This window comes from Tripterygium wilfordii, chromosome 22 (assembly GCF_013401445.1).
Source record: "Tripterygium wilfordii isolate XIE 37 chromosome 22, ASM1340144v1, whole genome shotgun sequence".
Lineage (NCBI taxonomy): Eukaryota > Viridiplantae > Streptophyta > Magnoliopsida > Celastrales > Celastraceae > Tripterygium > Tripterygium wilfordii.
Window position 1 is genome coordinate 13,180,685 of NC_052253.1, and position 19,733 is coordinate 13,200,417.

The 19,733-nt window shown below is 36.4% G+C and overlaps 3 protein-coding genes and 1 long non-coding RNA gene across 5 annotated transcripts; 3 read left to right on the plus strand and 1 right to left on the minus strand.

Moving 5' to 3' along the window:
- Positions 1 to 1,987: 1,987 nt before the first annotated feature.
- Positions 1,988 to 3,529, plus strand: LOC119990634 (transcription factor bHLH75). Its single transcript, XM_038836644.1, has 5 exons — positions 1,988 to 2,309; positions 2,466 to 2,597; positions 2,707 to 2,772; positions 3,067 to 3,135; positions 3,237 to 3,529. The coding sequence occupies exons 1-5, from the start codon at positions 2,094 to 2,096 to the stop codon at positions 3,411 to 3,413; spliced, it is 660 nt and encodes a 219-aa protein (XP_038692572.1). The 5' UTR covers positions 1,988 to 2,093; the 3' UTR covers positions 3,414 to 3,529.
- A 4,504-nt stretch (positions 3,530 to 8,033) lies between these two features.
- LOC119990635 (acyl-acyl carrier protein thioesterase ATL3, chloroplastic-like) lies at positions 8,034 to 10,871 on the plus strand. Its single transcript, XM_038836645.1, has 5 exons — positions 8,034 to 8,323; positions 8,737 to 8,837; positions 9,241 to 9,350; positions 10,244 to 10,339; positions 10,456 to 10,871. Exons 1-5 carry the CDS (start codon positions 8,133 to 8,135, stop codon positions 10,573 to 10,575), a joined length of 618 nt encoding a protein of 205 aa, XP_038692573.1. The 5' UTR covers positions 8,034 to 8,132; the 3' UTR covers positions 10,576 to 10,871.
- Positions 10,872 to 11,965: 1,094 nt separating this feature from the next.
- Positions 11,966 to 13,465, plus strand: LOC119990765 (universal stress protein A-like protein). 2 transcript variants are annotated; one of them, XM_038836853.1, is made up of 5 exons: positions 11,966 to 12,018; positions 12,365 to 12,624; positions 12,782 to 12,873; positions 13,035 to 13,153; positions 13,249 to 13,465. In XM_038836853.1, exons 1-5 carry the CDS (start codon positions 11,981 to 11,983, stop codon positions 13,325 to 13,327), a joined length of 588 nt encoding a protein of 195 aa, XP_038692781.1. In that variant the 5' UTR covers positions 11,966 to 11,980; the 3' UTR covers positions 13,328 to 13,465. The 2 variants fall into 2 exon arrangements, with proteins under 2 accessions (XP_038692781.1, XP_038692782.1); XM_038836854.1 differs by lacking the exon at positions 11,966 to 12,018 and adding an exon at positions 12,073 to 12,255.
- On the minus strand, positions 13,408 to 15,608 carry LOC119990766. Its single transcript, XR_005466083.1, has 3 exons — positions 15,360 to 15,608; positions 15,223 to 15,267; positions 13,408 to 13,732 (listed from the first exon to the last, which is right to left on the minus strand). It is a non-coding gene; the product is annotated as an uncharacterized LOC119990766 (long non-coding RNA).
- Between the last annotated feature and the right edge of the window lie 4,125 nt (positions 15,609 to 19,733).

Consider the following 19,733-nt stretch of genomic DNA (forward strand, 5'->3'; position numbering starts at 1 on the left):
TTTATAACCGAGAACAACACTAAGTTTACCCTTTGAGCATTTCAATATTGGTCTAAACTCAAATTTTTTTTATAATCGAATTTTTTTTATAACCTAATGCGTGATACAAGGATATGACCTATTAAATAGTTAGCACACCTAATAACATTAATAGATTCTCCCGTAATAAGTTGGTAAGTAAGGGCTCTCTCAAGTCTCATCCACTCATGTCTACAAATAACCTGTAAGAATCAAAACATTTACAGGCCATCATTAGTACTTCTTAGATCCTTAAAAGGCCAAGTAGTTTGGTTTCATTGTTATGGCCACCATTTGTGATGTTTGCAGCACATGTTGTCTTGTTTTGCCATTGAACTCCAATTTTGACTACAAAACAAAAGGAATTCCAATTTGGACTATACCGATTACATTGCCACAAATGCTCAAAACTACCATCTTGGGACCTAAACTTGCTCTTGTACATCACTTTTCTCAATGAAATTTATCAAGTTATCAACAAGCGAAATCGATGATTTCTTTGTAATTCAATCACTTTCGAACACAAAAATCATTGAAATTAAAGCTTCAGTCCAAATTAAAACGAGTTGGGAGGGACTACAATTCTTTTAATTAGAATTGGCTATAATTTCCTTCCAAAACAATTTTAAATTGTGGGTTTTTTCTTCACAAATCCCGTATTAGGGTTTAGGAGCTAAGATTTAGTGATTTAGGGTTTAGGATTTAGACAATTACTTGGGTGATAACCTAGTTGGTGAATTTCTTTGGAGTCAAAACGTATGTCCACTAACTACATATCGGGCCTGACATTCTGAGTTTAAACTCATATCTGATGTCCAAGGGGCAAGCTTGTATGATGTTGTTCTCGATTACGAAAAAAAATAGGGTTTAGGAATTTTTGTTTTCCTTCAAAATATACTATATCCTAACATTATAAGCATCAAAATACTCAATAACACATTTAAAACCCTGATTTAACTTTATTTTAAGGGAATTATCGCCAATTCTAATTAAGAGAATTATAGTCCCAACCCAATTAAAACGTACAAAAAACATGGATAATATATATATATATATGGAGAGATTGTGCGAGTAAATTTGTCATTATTGTCTACAACACATATACTGTATAGTCTATTTTAAGGTTTTGACAATCTCACGTGTGGTGGTGGCTGGTTTAGAATTAGGGTTAGGTTGTTGGGACAAATAATCCGCTAAAGTCAGCGAAAATTTAGGAGGAATTAAATAGGCCTCCATATCCCAAAGGACTCTATGGAATCCTTCAATCAATGCATCTCCACTTCTCCATACCTTATCAAAGGAGTGGAGTTAATGGCCCACATCCACATCCTTAATTGGGAACTACCAATGAAATCCAACCACTAAATATTTTAACTTAGCTAGGCTCCCAACCTTAGTGGAGGGTTCCAAAATCAAAAATTCCATTATTGCTGTTAAATTATTATACATGAATCAATAGGTTAGTTTAAGTGAACCACTTGGCGATAGCATAACTGGTTATGTCTCTAAATTTATGGCTTAAATAATCTCGCTCCAGGTCGGGAGTTTGATTCTAAGCTGACGCCACTATTTCTGAGTAGTTTGCGTTGGGCCTCGGCCCAACTAACTTGTCATGCGGGTTTGTGCTTGCCTAGCCCGACTTGAGTTTAAACTTAGTGAGTTGTGTAAAGGGCACGCCTATTGAATTATTCTACCAAAGCTATATATGAAATTATTATGTATTTGCCTGGCATTGTGAGTTCGATTCCTACGTAAGCCATACATGAAATTATAATGTACTTATCTGGCACGGGTGGTTTGCGTGTTATTATGCTGACTCATGAATTTACCTAGTACACATCCGAAGGTAGTGCCTATGGATTTCCATGTCATAAAAAAATAAAGGTATTATATCAAATATTTAATACTATTAACACTATATATATTGCACCATTATACCAAATGCTACATCATTAACAATGGCTGATCATCTGTTCAACATACAAAACCAGCCAAGTCATCCATTCTCAAAATTACTAGATCAGAGTGCTTTGGAGAAGCTCAACTCATCAACTGACCAACACATCAATGGTTTCATGGCTCTCTTTCATGATCATGATCATCAACATCAGCAGCGACTGCCGGATCCTCATCTTCAATTCCCCACAACTCCTCTCTCCCACAATTTGCAAAGCTACTCGCAGTCCGATGGCCAGAACGCTGGCCTATCAGTCCCTTCCGGTACCGGAAGCAAGAACAAAAGTTTCGCAAATGCATGGTCTCCTCCGGTTCATGGTGCATATAATAACAAGGTCAATATTAGTGCTTTTGATATTATTTTTCTGAATAACTTCTACAACTTTGTTTTTTTTTTCAACCTCTAATGTTGAATATATATATATATATATATATATACACACACACACACACATATATATATGTTATTGTACTGAATTATATATTAGCAGGGATTGGGTGGGAGAAAGAGAAAGAGAGCTAAGAACGAGAGAGATCATCATGTGGAGATGAGACCTAATGAAGTTGTTCATGTGAGAGCAAAAAGAGGACAAGCTACTGATAGTCACAGTCTAGCAGAGAGGGTATGTATATATATATATATATATATAACTTAATTAATTGTTCTTCATTGTGCAAATCAATCTCTAAAGCAATTGTTATGAAAATTTATTATCTTAAATTTGTTTCCAGGTGAGAAGAGAGAAAATCAATGAGAGGCTTAGGAGCTTACAAGACCTGGTTCCTGGATGCTATAAGGTTAGAATCAATTAATAATACTTCACCCTCCTTAATCATTTTATAAAAAATTGTGATTTTGCAAGTTCGTTGTTACGGGTAGTTCTTACAAAGGATTGGACTAATGACGTATGCAATATTTGAATTCTCGATGTAGACGCTACTTGCTAAGTAATTGTGTATATGGGTTTGACAGACAATGAGGTTGTTATTACGGGTAGTTCTTACAAAGGATCGGACTAATAACGTAGGCAATACTTGAATTCTCGAAGTAGATGCTATTTACTAATTAATTTGTGTGAATGGGTTTGACAGACAATGGGGATGGCAGTGATGTTGGATGTAATTATCAATTATGTTCAGTCATTACAGAATCAAATTGAGGTGAATATTAATTCCTTAACATGATCATTAGATCAATCCTATATGTTTAAATACTATAACCATTAAGATGTATGATTAACATGTCATATATATATATATAGTTTCTGTCTATGAAGCTTTCAGCAGCTAGTATGTACTTGGACTTCAACTCTCTGGAATTCGATGGCTCGCAAACAGTGCAGCCCACAAATGCAATTGAGGTGCCAGAGATGGATCGGATTGGGAAAGAAGGGTTTAATCAAGAACAGTCAAGCTTCCACTCAACATGGCCTCATTGATCGAATTTCAATAAAATGTATATGCAATTAAAGAAACCTTAATTTGTATAAACTATCTTACATTTCACTATATAGCTACTTATATCGATGATAATGTAATAATAGTTTTTCTTATTATATCATGAGAATCTCTCCAAGGCAGAGCCTTTTGAACCCACCTCAATGGAGTAAAACCCACCCGCACCTTCAGAAATTTCCTATACGAGATCAGGGCAATATTGACCAGAGATTTGAATTAGGGCCCATGAGTTTACATGTAACACCATGAACCAATTCTGCTAACCTTTGAGATTATAATGTTATAATAGTTGATTTGACTGAACGTGGTTCAATTACTACCTTCCTAATCATTATGGGTTGGAACAAAAACAATTGCAAAATTATTGCCACCAACAACATCCAGAAAGATATGATTTGCTTGAACATACTAGAGCACATAAAATTAAATATATTGTGACAAAACAATGAAATATAATTGGCTAATGGAGATATAGATAAACATCTCTTATGCATAATAAAATGATAGAGACACTAGAAAAGAAAACAGACACATAAATCTATAGGCGGGTGGCCATGATTGAATGGTCAAGTGTAGGTATATATATAGATATATAGATATATATAGATAGAGAAGTGATAGTTGCGACTCTTAGACATGGTGGTTGTACGTGACTTGTGAAGTGCATTGCATCTTAATATTATAATAGGTCATTAGTCTATTATTAGAGAGAAAGTGGACTCTTGAAATTGTACAGGTGTAATGTCATCCCGCTTGGGTAGGATAGAAAACTTTGGGTAGTGTCCCACATTGTTGTGTGTTTATTGGGATGGATTTTTTTGTTTAGAGATATGGGATGGGTTGTCTCAATACCATGTTAAAATCATCAATATAACAAATTTTGAAAAAAAAAAAAAAAACTTTTTTTGGTAACCGAAAATTCTCCAACAATGCCCACTGAATAGTCGGGCTAGCTCTAAACTTGGATCGCCAACCCAACCGCTCCACACTTAAGATCAGGCTGAAGCTGATGCAAGAAAAGTCTCCCATGGGCAAAGGCCCATGTAAGGAAATAACACTGAAACTGTTAGGCGTGAGAGTTGAACCTCCCACCTCCAACATTTTCAAGGAGTTACCACAATCAACTTCACCATTTTTTTGGTATTTGGGAACAACCCAGTAGGCATACCTTTTGGATAGCCCACTAAGATCAAACTAGGGTCGGGATAGACATGTGCAAATCTGCTTGACAGATTAGTTGGGTCGGGGCCAGTGTAAACGCTTTGAAAAAGCTAGGCCCCTAAATCTTAAATCCTAAACACCAAATCCTAACTCTTAAATCTTAATATACCATTTTCTTTAAAAAAATGATGATTAACATAATTTTAAGGGGAAATTGTACCCAATTCGAACTAAATGAATTGTAGCCCCACCTTGTGTTTATATGGTTGTGTGCATGTGTGGAGGGGAGTTTTTTTTTTTTTACCAAAATGGCTCCCTAGAGTCCTAGGCATAACTATATACCTGTATAACTCCTGTATAAAATTTTTACCACAATAGCACTCCATGTCATTCAGAATGACGTGATTAGTGCATATTTTTTACAATCATGTCAATCAGAATGGTGCGATTGTTTTTTTTTACAATCACAACATTCTTAATAGCATGATTCTTGTTACTAGTAAGGTCACGCCAATTACAACAGCTTGATCAAACAATTTGTTTAATCACGCCAGTGTATTTGGCGTGAATGCTTAAGATACAAATCTCACGCGTCTCTCTCGGCTCTCTACTCCCCTGATTGACGGAAGTTGTTTATGGCTTGAAGGCCATTTTTGCCTTCCTTTACTTCACGGCTCCAACTAAACCGTGACTATCCATACATAACAGTGATTGTAGACAAACCCACTTGATATGGAATATTCGTTCTTAGTAGAAATAGCGATTTCATGATTGTGTGCTTTGGCCTGAGATTTTTGGCTTTCGTTGTTGATTTCGTGTCCATTTTCGTTGTTGATCGTGCAAAACTGTGGCAGATGAACGTGACGGAGTTTCGAGTTCTCACTTCTTAGATGGTTCTAAACGTCAATTGTTATTTTTTCACAATTACGCCACGTTAAGTGACGTGACCGTTTAAAAGATAAACACATGAGTGTTGTTGGCGTGGTTGTAAAACAACAAAACTAATCACGCCAGTGAAATACTATAATGATAATGTTATATGAGTATATGGGCCCGTTTGGCCACGTTTTTTTGCCCGAAAATATCCACCGAGTCTGCTTTAGTTTGGACGCGTTTGGTCTATAGCCGTTTGGCTGCCCGTTTGGGTTGGGTCATACCCCACCGTAGCCCATCTCAAGTGGAAGTTGTGGATACGTGCTTTAACAGGTGAATCGCTTTTTGTGTGAACCGCGTTACGAAAACAAGACGCAGGCCTAATTACTCGCCTACCCCCATTTTAATTCACTAATACCAACTATGCCCTTTGTACCACAAAACCTAACTTCTCTCTCCACGAACTTCCCCTGCTGCGCCGCTCTCTCTCTCGCTCGTACACCACTGATCTAGGTTTTTCTCTACTCTTCATGCATTCTTGTCTATCAATTGCATTCATATGCACGAAAGTTCACCATTTACCTTAACTACTGCAGGTCTTCACGATTTGGGTGATTTCATCTTCTTGTGTTGGCGAAAGCGTTTGATTTCGAGATCGGCGAAGGTGAGTCTCCAGTTCAAATTAAACCTCTTTCTCGATGTTCAATGCTGCAAGTCCTTTTTTTTAAATTTCGTCTGTTTATGAAATCCTATTTAAGTAGCTATTGCTTCTCTTCTTCGTTAGAGATTCCCTGTAGAAATATTCTTGGAATTTCCACCTTTAAAAGCTACCTCCTCTTATGCTCGGATAACCACTACAAGTGGTATTTTTAACATTAGGTTATGGCCACCCAGATCGATCGTAGAATAACTTATATATCCTTGAGTCTATCTAACGAAATGACTTTCAAGTTTTATTTGACATGATCCTTATTCATTGGTGTCATATTCAGTGCCAAGATGGCCTTTCAGATGTTAAATTGTCACGGGCTTTCCATGAGCTTCACCTTGTTCCCTGTGATATTTGTCTTGTGTTTATGGGCATAATATGTTTTTGTTTATGTCCTGTATGGAATATAATTTAGGTTATGAATGTCTATTCCTGAATTGATGTGTTATATTGAATATCTCTGTATGCATATCTTGCTGGTTGTGCAAACTGTTGTAGAACGTCAAAAAGCGGGTGATAGGCCAAACACGCATTTTAGTCAAGAGGGTTGGAAGAATGTCATTGCAGATTTTAAAGCAAAAACCGGTAGGTCCTATGATCAAGTTCAACTGAAAAACAAATGGGATAACTTGAAGAAAGAGTGGAGATTGTGGGAGAAGTTGGTTTCTGGCGAGACAGGGCTTGGATGGGATGACCAACGTCACACTGTGTTGGCAGATAACGAATGGTGGGAGAGGAAAATCAAGGTAATCCTTATTATATAAGTGTGTTCTTAGTGCAACATAAACAATTCATCATTACTTTTTTTTATTCCAACTCATGACGTTAATGTACATCAATTTCTGTCTCAGGAGGATCGAAAGTGTGCTAAATTTCGCAACCAGGGTATTGAGAATAGAGAGGAATTACAGTTCCTATTTGGAGGGCAAGCTACCACTGGACAGCATGCATTCATGCCTTCCGCCACAATTTTCCCTCAAGCTATTAATGATGAGACAGCTCCGACAGAAAAAGATGAGCATCATAGGGGGGTTGAAGAGCAGCTACTGTCCGGAGATGATGATTCAACCGATCCAGAGTACGACGCAAATGCGGACATTGCTGCTGATGTCCAGAGCTCTCCCACTCCGATGGTAATGAATCGGTGGTCATTGCAAATGACGACGACTTTGGTACTTCGATGGAAAATGGGGATCATTTACAGTTAAATGAAGATTTAGAGATGACCACTTTACGCGATATGATTGCAGCCGAGTTATATGATTTGTAGTGCAACATAAGCAAATTTGTATTTCATTTTTAAATAGATTATATATAAATTAGATCTAAAGAAACTCCCAATTTGATATTATTATTATAAAAATAGCATCATAAAAAATATTACTTAACAGATATAATAGTAAAACATAAAAAATGATTTATTAGAATTTATAACATAAATAATTATTTATTACACCTTATATCAACTCACCTCACAACATTTTTGTTCATCCAAACACTAAACTGCACCTCACCTCACCTCACCACAGTTTTTTTAGTGGCACGTCCAAACACTTTTTCTCAACAGAACTCACCTCACAACACCATAACTTTTTACTTGACAGCACCTCACCTCACAGCACAAAAATACACCACACTGCCAAACGGACACTATAATTACACCAAGAATACCATATTGGGAAAAAAAAACTCTGTGGAGTGTCTATTTGTGTGCACGTGTGTGAGATTTAGGTGGGCTCGCTATCATGTAAAAAAAATCACCAAAAAAGAAATTGAATTTTTTTATAAAAAAAAAAAAAGAGAAAAAGGGGGGAAGAACAAGAAGAGCTTGCGAGGAAGACAAGATCTTTGTATGGAAACCATCGCCCGAACTAATTCTCAACAAATTTGACCAACTAGTTTCACATTGCCGTTCTCGTGTTCTCTAATTCTCCGCTTTTCTTCCTTGATTTCGCAGATGCAGACATTAGCCCACCCCTCGCACGTGATACTCCCCGCCTCACGTGCCGAGGCAGCTTGGTCCCAATTTCACCGGCCTTCGGCGTCCTTTCCAGTCACTCGGCCTCTTGCGCTGCCGCGATTTAGCTCAACTTCAACCTCTAGGGGACGCTCCGCACGGGCGTTTCTTGACCTCAAAGGCGGTAGAGGGTATGCGATCCTTCACTCACAATATTACTCAACAAAACGTGTTCATTCGGCCTCTACTTGTGTTTTTGGTACTTCAATTTAGCTTTCTAGCTAGACATTTTTGTTAATTTATAACTCTGTTGGTCCTGTTTTTCAGGTTTAGGACTTAGGGTTAGCATATAAGTTTGCGGATTCCTTGTTTCCCCTTTTTCTGTCTGCACGGTAAAACCAGTTTGGTTGTTTTAAATGACTCTTCACATCTCCTTATTGAATTTTCTTTTGTTCATAAACCGTTTGAATGTGTGCCCAGTTTTACTTCAGTTAGGAGATTCCACTATTTTTGTGGGGTTATTAAGTCACATACTTATGTGTTTGTACTTCCTCTTATATCACCGATGAATTTGACGTATAGAATGGGCCCTGTTCCTGTGTAGAATGAGTGGGTTCATTGATGTTGAGCTAAACGTCCGTGATTACGAGTTGGATCAGTATGGGGTTGTCAACAATGCTATCTATGCTAGCTATTGCCAACATGGTGAGACCACATTTTATTTATATATTTCTAGTGATGAACACCTGATTGATCTTTCAAGTTTCAATCTTTATATTATAAGTACCAGCTTTATGGTTATGTTCCTTTTCAATCTGGGTTATGCTCGGTAAGAGTTTGTCACAATAATTCTGAGCAAGGAAACACTAATTTGTAAAATTGGCTTGCTCGTCCTTAGAAATAAAACAACCTATGTTCAGTATTTCAGAGATTTACCTTTTTGTTTACTTGCAATTTTCATGACGGTCATAAATGGAGGAGGTAAATTGATTTCTTGTAGAGTTGCAACTGTTTCGTTTGTGCAGTTCATGAAACTTGAAGTGTCCATTGTGCATTTTTTTGTGTTAGCGTCAGTAATTTGTATTTTGTCCTTTAATATCTTCATCAGGTCGTCATGAGCTTTTGGAACACATTGGGGTAAGTGCTGATGCAGTTGCTCGCACTGGTGATGCATTAGCACTCTCGGAGTTGTCACTCAAATTTCTCGCACCTTTAAGAGTATGTGCTTACTTGAAACCTCAATTTTCCATTGTGTGAAGATTTACTTGAAATCAACATGATATACCAGTCAGACTTATTTCCCCTTATCTTATATTCCGAGCTGAAAGTTCAAGTTTAGTAAACTGATTAATATAAATTATTTATTTATAATTTTTGTCTGTTTTTAGAAAAATAAGGTTTTAGGTCAAGAGGCTATTGAATGGTTTTCATGAGGTACCGATTGCACAAAAGATGATGAATACACTAGTATTGTTTTCATGGAATATCTTTGGTGTGCTATTTTTAGTGGTAGATTCGTACCGGTTTCATTAAAGATAATTCTAGAGTTCCGCGTTGCTTGTGTAAACCCTAACATTTTTACGATTGAGGTACATTTGAATACTGTCAGACTTACTGCATTTGAGTATGAAATGGTCTCTCAGCTTAATTTGTTTCCATTTTCTTCAAACTACTCTATTCAATCTCAATCCTCATTCTTAATTTCAACTACTCGTCCTTTTCCGAATCAGAAAATGTGTACCATTTTTTATGTCATATTAAACAGGTTAAGTTTAGGTGTTGGAGGGATATAGTGATATACTCTCTCTCTCACACACACACAGAGAGACCCATCAGTAGTTGGTTTTTCTACCCTGTTTTTTTGTATGTATTTTCTTGGCAAACAAGTAATACACATGTTGAGTATAGAACAGTTTATCAAACACATATTTTCTTTTACATGTCTAAAGACTTGTAAATCAAACCTGTTGTCTGACAACGCTGCCTGTGGTATAGATATACATGATGCAATAACCAAGTGTGTTTAAATTTGTTTGTTCTATTTCATATGGAAAGCCTGCATCCATTATATATGGGTTTATATGTTCTAATGGTCTTCCATCTGCAACTAGAGTGGAGACAAGTTTGTTGTAAAAGTGAGAGTATCTGGCTCGTCTGCTGCGCGCTTATATTTTGATCACTTGATATTCAAGCTGCCAAATCAAGAGGTTCTTTCTTTTGGCTTCAATTTCTTTTCTCTTTCTCGGCTATAAAAGAATTTGTTTCCTACATGAAACCAAAATAGTCTTGTTTCTGTCAAGTGACTCTGATTTGTCTTATGCAGCCTATTCTGGAAGCAAAGGCCACTGCAGTTTGGCTTGACAAAAACTATCGTCCAGAACGTATCCCAGCTGAGATTAGATCAAAATTCATTCAATTCCTTCGCCACGAAGAATCTAATTGATTTTTACCACTCAAATAACTAACAAGTGGGAAGGATCAAAGGTAAGGCAAAGACCTGCTGAATTGGGTTAGTATGTTAGGCATACGCCTTATTTTTCAACTCGAAAACATGATTTTCACTCAGATGATTTAGACGGGAAAACACTTTACTGCAAATGGGAGAATTTCTTCATTTATTGTCCACTCTTGATGTTTATGAAAATGTTCCAACTCCCCTTTCGGAGATAATAGACATTATGAGAACTTGAAAATGTTCTCTTTTCTTCTATATTTACCGAACTTGTTCAGATTCATCCACTTCAAGGAGATTAGCTTGCACTAGCTATTTCTTCCTGATCTGAAGTGATATATATATATATATATATATATATGTATGTATGGTTTCTCAGGTGCGGGATCTCGCATTTAGCATTTTATTTAAAGTACAGGATCATCTAACACCATTCATGCGTGGGTCCTATCACGTGTGGGGGTCGCACTTACACCATATGAATGGTGTCAGATCCCTCACTTCACAATTTTCCTATATATATTATATATGTCTCTCTTCGTCAATGCCGTGTTGGGCAAAGAAGTTAATGTTTGGAAGTCTTCACTTAACAGGAGGAATCTGATTGCTTTTTCAATACATCATTTTCATTGCTTGTGATTACAAGCAACAAACCTGCTCTTGTGCACTTGACCAACAAGCGTTATATTACATAAATTGGTTGAGAAATATATTTTTCATCTAGGACGTTTTGACAATAATAGGACACTGACGACACAAGATCCACAATAGAAAAAAACAGGGAAACAAATCATAGTTACAGTTAATCCAACTACCAGTCGGGATATAATGATGAAGAATTAGTTGATGTTCTTAATTCATAAATTAATTACTTTCACTACAATATCTTTAGTCTGATAAGACTTTTCTCCCACATCGGTTAGGTATATGTAGTTTATAAGACTTGTATCTCACATGGTCCCGTAGCGAAGACTCGATCCTAAAAGATTTCTATCCATGCCCACTTGTTAGGCCTCCCATATCCAAACCCACAAATGCGATGGAGTGTGTTAAGAATTATATCCCACATCGATTAAGTGTAAGCCACCAATGTAGTTTATACATAAAGATTCAATCTTTCTCAATCTAGAGGAACTTTTTAAAGGATAAAGTCATGCAAGTATTGAGCACAAGATCGACAATATCTCTGGGTTGGATTGCTTAAATATTCATCCATTGATTACTAGCACTAAAATATATGTTATTCATATATCCTCAATTATATAATGGAAATAGCAATGGCTATCTACAAATTGAAGTAGGTGCTCTGTTTTTTAGGAGAAAAAGAAGGGGAGAGTAGGTGCTGTGTTGGTTTTTTTGTCATCAGATTGGTGGGGTTCACGTAAACCTCACGTTAATGCAACAATTATTTTTAGGAGCAGGTCCACCCATTTGGTATTCAAATTTCAAATCTTTGAGTTGTTCATGGAATAAGAGAAATCAACAATGTTAGGGAAAGTTTTTCCTAGGATCAGAATTGCCACCAAATTGATTCACCAGCAAATGTGAAACGTCCCATCTCAAATAATCACTTACGTGGTAGCTTAGTGATGAATTTTTATGGGGTCAAACTGTATAACTTCGGAAAGTCTTGAGTTTGATTCCCATTAGAAAAAGTACCTTTGTGACCACGTAATACGTTTTGAATCAATTTACATCGTTGTCATTTCAGCTTTCATTAAATATCCACTTTAATTATCTCATTTGACGCCATAATCTCAAAATATAAGTTGATTTTCAGGTTCATCTACACACCAAGCAGAGCCTGTTCCAGCCCATCAAACATGGAGACTAAAAGAGAAGGATCTGAGAAGAAGGTGATGGTGGTTATCGATGAAAACGAGTACAGTTACTATGCGCTCGACTGGGTGCTCAACAAACTTAAGGAATCGATTACAGACTCGCCTCTGGTAATCTTGGCTCCGTATTCGACTCCAAACTGTAACCACATATTTGCAGCACAACTCAGTGCTGCTGGCATTTATACTCCAGTATCATCCAGTTATGTTCCTGATCTTCTAAGCTTAATTCCTTTTAAATCTCAGTTTCAAGAAAACTTTTTATTACTTTTCTGTTCTTCAGCCTCTTGAATTGTGTATTAAAGTAGAGAATTATTGTTGTGTTGCTAGTCATTAACAAGTATACTTCTGCATATCAGCGTTGGAATTGATTCGCTCTGTTCAAGATCGCAACAGGAAGATCGCATTAGGTCTCTTGCAGAAAGCTAAGACTATTTGTGCTAGTCAAGGAGTAAGTTCATTTTCAACTCTCATATTTCTAGAACAGTGGTAGAATTGCAGTTTGCGTACATATTTTGCCTGTCTCCGACCCTGCCCACTATGGGAGTTTTGTACACGGATTTTGTTCTGCAGTTGTCAAGACTCCCCTTCTTATTTCTGTTGACTATACAGGTTAAAGTTGAGACAATCACTGAAGTGGGAGAGGCTAAAGAGGCTGTATGCAAGGCGGTTCGGAATAACGGAATCGATCTACTTGTTATTGGTGAAAATTCCAATGGAGCTCTCAAAAGGTCTGGTCATTTCTTTGATTCTTACAATAAACATATGTTAAGTAAGCAGAGAGGAACAAATTGTATGATTGCTGATACAAACTATATTGATGCAGGTTTTTTCTGGGGAGTTTGAGCAACTATTGCTTGGATAATGCCAATTGCCCCGTTTTAGTCGTAAAGAAACCAGAGTAGAAGACTGAAACAATCTATCCAAATCCGTAAGCTTGTATTTAGTCTGTACTGTTGATCATCACACTAAAGAAGGGTGCAAGAAGTGTAAAATTCTGATGTTCTCAGATTAATATCAGACACAGTGTTCAGCTGCATAAATTTACACAAACTATATATTATCTTCTCAGCCAAAGACACGGTTGAGAGTTGCTGCCAATCGCAACTTAACCATCAGGCCTACGAAACCAGAAAAACCCCCCATGAAAATTGAAAATACTCTCAGCGGGTTCGAGCTCCCGACCTTAGTGCCATCCGCCTTATTTCCTTAAATACGAAGATATAATCAATTGAGTTACTGTTCCTTGGTTAAGTTGTTTGGTTACCACTGCGGGTCTCCCAATTTGGAAGCAAATCAGCCCATCCAGTCTGTTAAATGCAGGAAAAGTAAATATCAGGACAACTGACAGAAAGCACTAATTCCTTTCAAATAGATGAAAAATCTGCAAATCTGGGTACTGTTATGTTCTTCTGAACTGAATCCACAAAAAAATTCATCCACATTAGAGTCGTAGAACTGTTCAATTATATTGACGGTCTGATAACATGATGTTGAATATATTTTTATATCTCAATTTACACTTGTTTCGGTCTCTTTTTTGACTGAATTGAACATGAACACTAGACTACTATTCTTGATTTTTTTTATTTTCAAGCTTATGGACAAAAGTCATCAAAAACATTCAATCAAAACAGAGATAAAGTCGGTTGAGCGACTTTGATGAGCCCTTGAGAGGTGTCAGGTCAACTATTGGAATTAAAGATAAGGCAAAAAGTCAAGGGTAGCTCCTACAATAGGGGCGGAGGGAGGGGAGTGGGGACTGCCACTGAGTTAGTTTCTTTTTAAGAAAATTTTATATATATATATATTTAACATAAATACTTATAGGAGAGGGCCCCTCTACGAAGGTCCCCTAGTTTTCCAACTCACGGGGAGCCTTTGTTTGTGTCTTTAGATGTAGACCCCCACACATGAGGACGCTCATAATTGATGTCCGTTTGATATCGTCTCAAAATTTATGTAATAATTATATTTGAAGTGTGTATTTTCTATACACTCATAATGGATACAAGCTCCACCATTTCAATAAATTATTAACCTCCATTTTCCTTCTATCTTTCCTATAATAGAAATGAAATTATGTTGTAATAATTCACAAATTCTTATATGAAAAAAATAGTTCAAATAATTAAATAAAAAATTAATTTGTCATTTATAAACAATTTTTTAGCATGTGCGACCAAATTTGAGTTGTGTAAAATTGAAAACAGTTTATTAATGTGGCAATTTTTCATTCAATAATTTCTCATTTATGAATGTCCTTCTCTCTTAGGTGCAATTCAATAAACAAGACTTTCCTTTTCAATTCACCCGTACTCTTTCAACAACTACAATAAACACTAGACCCTGAAACAATTTTTGACAATATCAATAGTTTCAAATATATATATATATATTTATATCACACTTATTTAAGGTTACTGCCTTTCTGGGTTAGGGACTTAGGATAGCGTAGCAGTTGCCCAGAAGAAACTGCTTTGTTAAGACTTTTTTTACTGGTTTCTAACCATCCAAATTACAAGCACAAAAACTATGGACAATGACATTATAACACGAAGCTTCAGGAATTCCTCAGTACTTTGAGCTATTATAATTTCGTCACTTCATAAATCGACAAAAATCAGCACAAAACACAAAACAACAAATCTAAACAATATTAAACAAGAATTGAAACACTCTAAACAACCAAAACACAAAACACTCCCAAATCCAGCTAAACTAAAGAATCTCAAAGGAAAGATGGGTCTCAAATCCAGCTAATTTGGTACAAAACAAGAATTTAAATGAAAGATCTTACCGATTGATGAAGAAGATGCTAGAATCGAAACACTCTCGCTCTCCTCTGTAGTTTGGCAAAAAGAACAATCGTAGATTAATATGGCTCTCATATCCATATTTGGGTAAAAAAACAAGATTGAAATCGAAGCTACTCACTTGATGAAGAAGGCACGAAGAATCGAAGTCGCGAGACTGGTCTTGTTCGCGCCCGATAGGAAAGAGCGTGATGATACGAAGGCGATGCTTCTCTATTGTTCTAGGGTACTCAACAACAAAGGACTAGTGGCCTGTTTTGATTGGATTTTAGTAAAAATACCACATACTTCATCTCTCAAGCTTGTCCAAAATTTCCATTGTACACCAGCACTTTTCAAGTATGCAAAAAGGTTCCATTGTGGGGGTACAGTGCTGAACTTTTTCAAAAAATAGGGTATCAAGTGTGATTTAGCACATCCATTGTGGGTGCTCTAATACAGGCACCGGCACTAGAGTAAGATATATATATATATATATATATATATATATATATATATAAGTTTATAATATTATTTATAAACCCGACCCACGCATCTAACCATCAAGGCTGAAGGGTCAAGAGTTCCCAGATTCAACCGTTATGAAGGAGATTGAACCGTAAGTTTTTAATAAATAATAAATATTTATAGTTTAATAGTCATATACTATATAGCAAGTTAGAGGAGCATACCTGTACAATTCAGCCTCAATTTTTCTGCAAAAATCTTATTCAACTATAATTCTTGATCCAATAAGACGGACCATAACATTTTCTAGTCCATATATTTTAAAAGATAGATCAATTCAGTTAAGTGGTCAAGCCGATGTTTATTAATGGTGCGGCTTCTAAGATTGATAATTAATTTGTTTATGTTTACTTAGTAGTTGTTCATTAATAATATCATTTAAAGTAGTTATGTTATTATAAATAATCCTAAAAAAAATATTAGATGCGTTGTCCTCGAACCCTGCAAAAAATTTTTTATTCAATCAATGTAATTTGATTTTAGAATAGCCCACCCCAACATTAATTCCTGTCTCCACCCCTCTTACAATTGAAGGACATAAAAGTGTAGGTGACCTGAGGCTTGACTTGCACGTGAAGGAGAAAGGCACAAGGAGCTGCACGAAAAACCGATGCAAAAGGGAAAAGAAAATAAGGAAGCCGAATGAGAAGAAAAAAAGGAAATAATAGTGGAGCTGGCAGAGGGAAAGAATTGAAGCAAACTACCGCGTAGGAATTTAATTAGGACTTTTAAGAGTCTTTTAGGTTTGAGGAAACTTTGGCTAATATATAAGAGGAGACATTCGGCCAAAAGAGAAGAGCCGAAGAGTCTCATTCTCTCTTGTTTTTATTGTGTTCTTATAGCATAAGTAGCTAAACGCTTTTACTAGGGTTCTAATGTAGCCTACCAATGATTATTCAATGAATTTGGTTTTTGTTAATCCATAATTAGTATTCCATATTTGAGTATCTATTTGTGTGTTTAATGTTTTTATATACCTAATCAATATTTGAAAGATTTGATGTTCTGAATTGAAAACGAAAGGAGAATTAAAGCTTCTGACAATAGATATCTTATGTTGTATGAATCATAGGAATATAAAGGCATAACCTATATGATTGCTACATGATTGTCCAAAGAGCTTAATAAATTTTTGCTTGTTGAGTTTGAATGTTAGGAATAACATGAATTCCTAATAACAGTACTTTCAATATAACTAGCAATGGAGTATTTGATAGGTTAGGAAAATTGACGTCAAGATAGATGGGTGATAAGTGTGATTAACATACCAAATGAATTGGGTATGATTGGTGATGGTGAAATTAGACGCCTTAGGGTTCTTTAGTGGCAAAAGTATCATTGATATCCTCAAACTATCCATGTTTTTTCGATTCTACCTTTAAATTATCAACTCAGTTATTTTTATCCTTGAACTTTCAATTTTTTTTCGTTTCTATCCCCAGTCACACTTCCGACGAGATGGCCATCAGAGTTCTCTGATATGGCTTTAAACTCTGACAAATTGTACACATGGCGTGATGATGTGTCAAAAACAAAACAATAAATCAAATCTATCTGAAAACAAATCCAAAAAGAAAATCAAAACTGATTTAAAAAATCCAAAATTGATGTAGAGAAAATAAAAAACAGAACTACCTCTGCCGAATTGAAAAAATCAAAAGTAATTTGTGTTCTTATCAAATTCATCTCCCCATCGACGTTGATCTCACATCCTTCAACTCCCAATGTCATAGTGTGAGCCATGGTACCGGCAAAACCAGCGACCAAAGTTCAAATACGAGTTCTCTCTTCTCTCTCTTCGATAGTTCTCTAATTGGTAAAGCTAGGTCACACAAATTTGCGATCTTTGTTTGGTTTGGTGCCGTCATCTTCTGCTCTTTCTCAGCCCGCTGGAAGCAGTGTTGGACTTTGGGTTTTTCATCCAGATTCATGGTTTACTGGTGTGTTTTTCATCCAGATTTGGGTTTTTAGGTCAGATTCGTAGTATGCTGGTGTGGTCATGAGGTTGGTTTTCTATGTTTCCAAAGCCGCCGAAGGGGGAGGGGGTAAGGATAGATCCACCATCTGGTAAGGACACTTCTGGGTAGATCCACCATTTGATAAGGTCACTTCTAGATTGGTTTTCTTCATCGATTGTGGGAGGGGGTAAGTGTAGAGCCACCATCTGATAAGGCCACTTCTGGGTCTGCAATTGGTAGGAGACTAGAATTGGCTAAAAAGAAGAAGGGATCTTGATGAACTGATTCAAAATTTATGAGTTGATATCATCGATCGTGTTCTTCGGAAATGGTTTCTACTCTCCACTTTTGTTTTTTTTTTTTTAAATTTTACGGCTAAAAAGAAATGAATTAAAAAAAATTTATTTTTCATTGTCATCATGCCATGTATAATGTTTGCCGGAGTTTTGATGCCACATCAGCAAATTTGCTGGAGTCATTACCGGAATTTTTGACTCAGGACAGAGTCGGGTAAATGTGTGATAGTTTGAGGACATAATCAATAAATTTTAAAGTTTAAGGATAAAAATGAGAATATGATGATAGTCCAAGGATATAAACAATCATTTAGCCGTTCTTTAGTTGATTGAATTTTCATCTTTTGGGTTTATTTTCTTGCTTATTATTTTCTTGTTATTTTTCAATCTCAAATATTCTTGTTATTTTTCAATCTCAAATATTCGATTGTTCAAATAGAATTTAACATTAGTCATAATCAATAATTAGCAAATTTTATTCAATCATTGTGAGTTGAACACTCTACTTTACACTATCATTATTTATTCGAGATTCGTATACTTGCAAATTTACACAACAACTACTTTACACTATCACTATTTATTCGAATTCGTATACTTGCAAATTTACACAACTAACATCACTCTACTTTACACTATCATTATTTATTCGAGATTTGTATACTTACAAATTTACACAACAACATGACATGCATGTATTTTCTGACACTGTTTAGGACACAACTTATGTTATAGTTCATAAAGGCATCAAGTATTAAGTTGACTCACACGGTGCAGGTTTCGGGATTCGTATACTTGGCAGATTTACACAACATCACATGCATGTATTTTCTGAACACTGTTTAGGACACAACTTATGTTTTATGTTCACAAAGGCATCAAGTATTAAGTTGACTCACACGGTGCAGGTTTTGTTTCCTTGTGAAGCAATCATATAGGGGCGGCTGAATTTATCAGTTTTGGGTTGTCCGATTCTCGGAAATACATCGGGTCTACACGATGTTACACGATTTTATTTCTTTTTAAGCTTAAATGAGTAGGCTAAATCAAACTCACTCAAGCTTAGGAAAAGACGTTATTGATGACAAGATGTGGGTTTAATCCTTATAAAGAACAAAGTCATCACATCTTTAAACGATGTGGGACTTTTACATTTATAATTCAAAACGGTCTCTGTCCCAAAAAAGTGGCCACCTTCTCATTCTCCTCTCCATTCTCCCCAAACCCCCTCAATCAGAAAAAGAAACACATGGATATTGCAAAATTTGCATCGGCTCTGTTCTTTACGGGCGGCTCCCCCATTTTTTGTAAAACCAATGACCCAATCCAGCTGGGGGTCGACCTGATGAGCCAAAAATGGTGTCCCCCATTAACAAACCTCCTCCTCCTCTTCCAAGAAGTGCTTCGCTATCTTCATATGGTTGGCGCACTACGCCATTGTCCCAGATCTCAATCCACCCATGCTCTTCTTATCCTGGTTATCGGGTATCATTTTCTGTTTGTTATTCCTGTCCGATGTCATCAAAGCTTCCCTAAATGCCTCCGTGGCGTCAACTCTCTGTAGGTCTCACCCGCCCCCTCTCTGCCGTTCAATTTTTGTCAGCTGCCTCTTCACAAGCTGATACGTGTTCTCTTTTATCTCCCTCACCGCCTACTCGTACGATGGTCTCAACGTTCTTGATATCACCACCAATAAAATCTCCATCGCAAACGCCCCTCACCATTGACGGCGAG

Coding starts and splice junctions, on each gene's coding strand:
- LOC119990634 (XM_038836644.1), top strand. CDS start 2,094: ATGGCTCTCTTTCATGATCATGATCATCAACATCAGCAGCGACTGCCG. Junction 2,310..2,465: donor ATGGTGCATATAATAACAAG/GTCAATATTAGT, acceptor ATATATTAGCAG/GGATTGGGTGGGAGAAAGAG. Junction 3,136..3,236: donor CATTACAGAATCAAATTGAG/GTGAATATTAAT, acceptor ATATATATATAG/TTTCTGTCTATGAAGCTTTC.
- LOC119990635 (XM_038836645.1), top strand. CDS start 8,133: ATGCAGACATTAGCCCACCCCTCGCACGTGATACTCCCCGCCTCACGT. Junction 8,324..8,736: donor GACCTCAAAGGCGGTAGAGG/GTATGCGATCCT, acceptor GTTCCTGTGTAG/AATGAGTGGGTTCATTGATG. Junction 9,351..10,243: donor AATTTCTCGCACCTTTAAGA/GTATGTGCTTAC, acceptor ATCTGCAACTAG/AGTGGAGACAAGTTTGTTGT.
- LOC119990765 (XM_038836853.1), top strand. CDS start 11,981: ATGCAACAATTATTTTTAGGAGCAGGTCCACCCATTTG. Junction 12,019..12,364: donor GGAGCAGGTCCACCCATTTG/GTATTCAAATTT, acceptor GTTGATTTTCAG/GTTCATCTACACACCAAGCA. Junction 12,874..13,034: donor CTATTTGTGCTAGTCAAGGA/GTAAGTTCATTT, acceptor TTGACTATACAG/GTTAAAGTTGAGACAATCAC.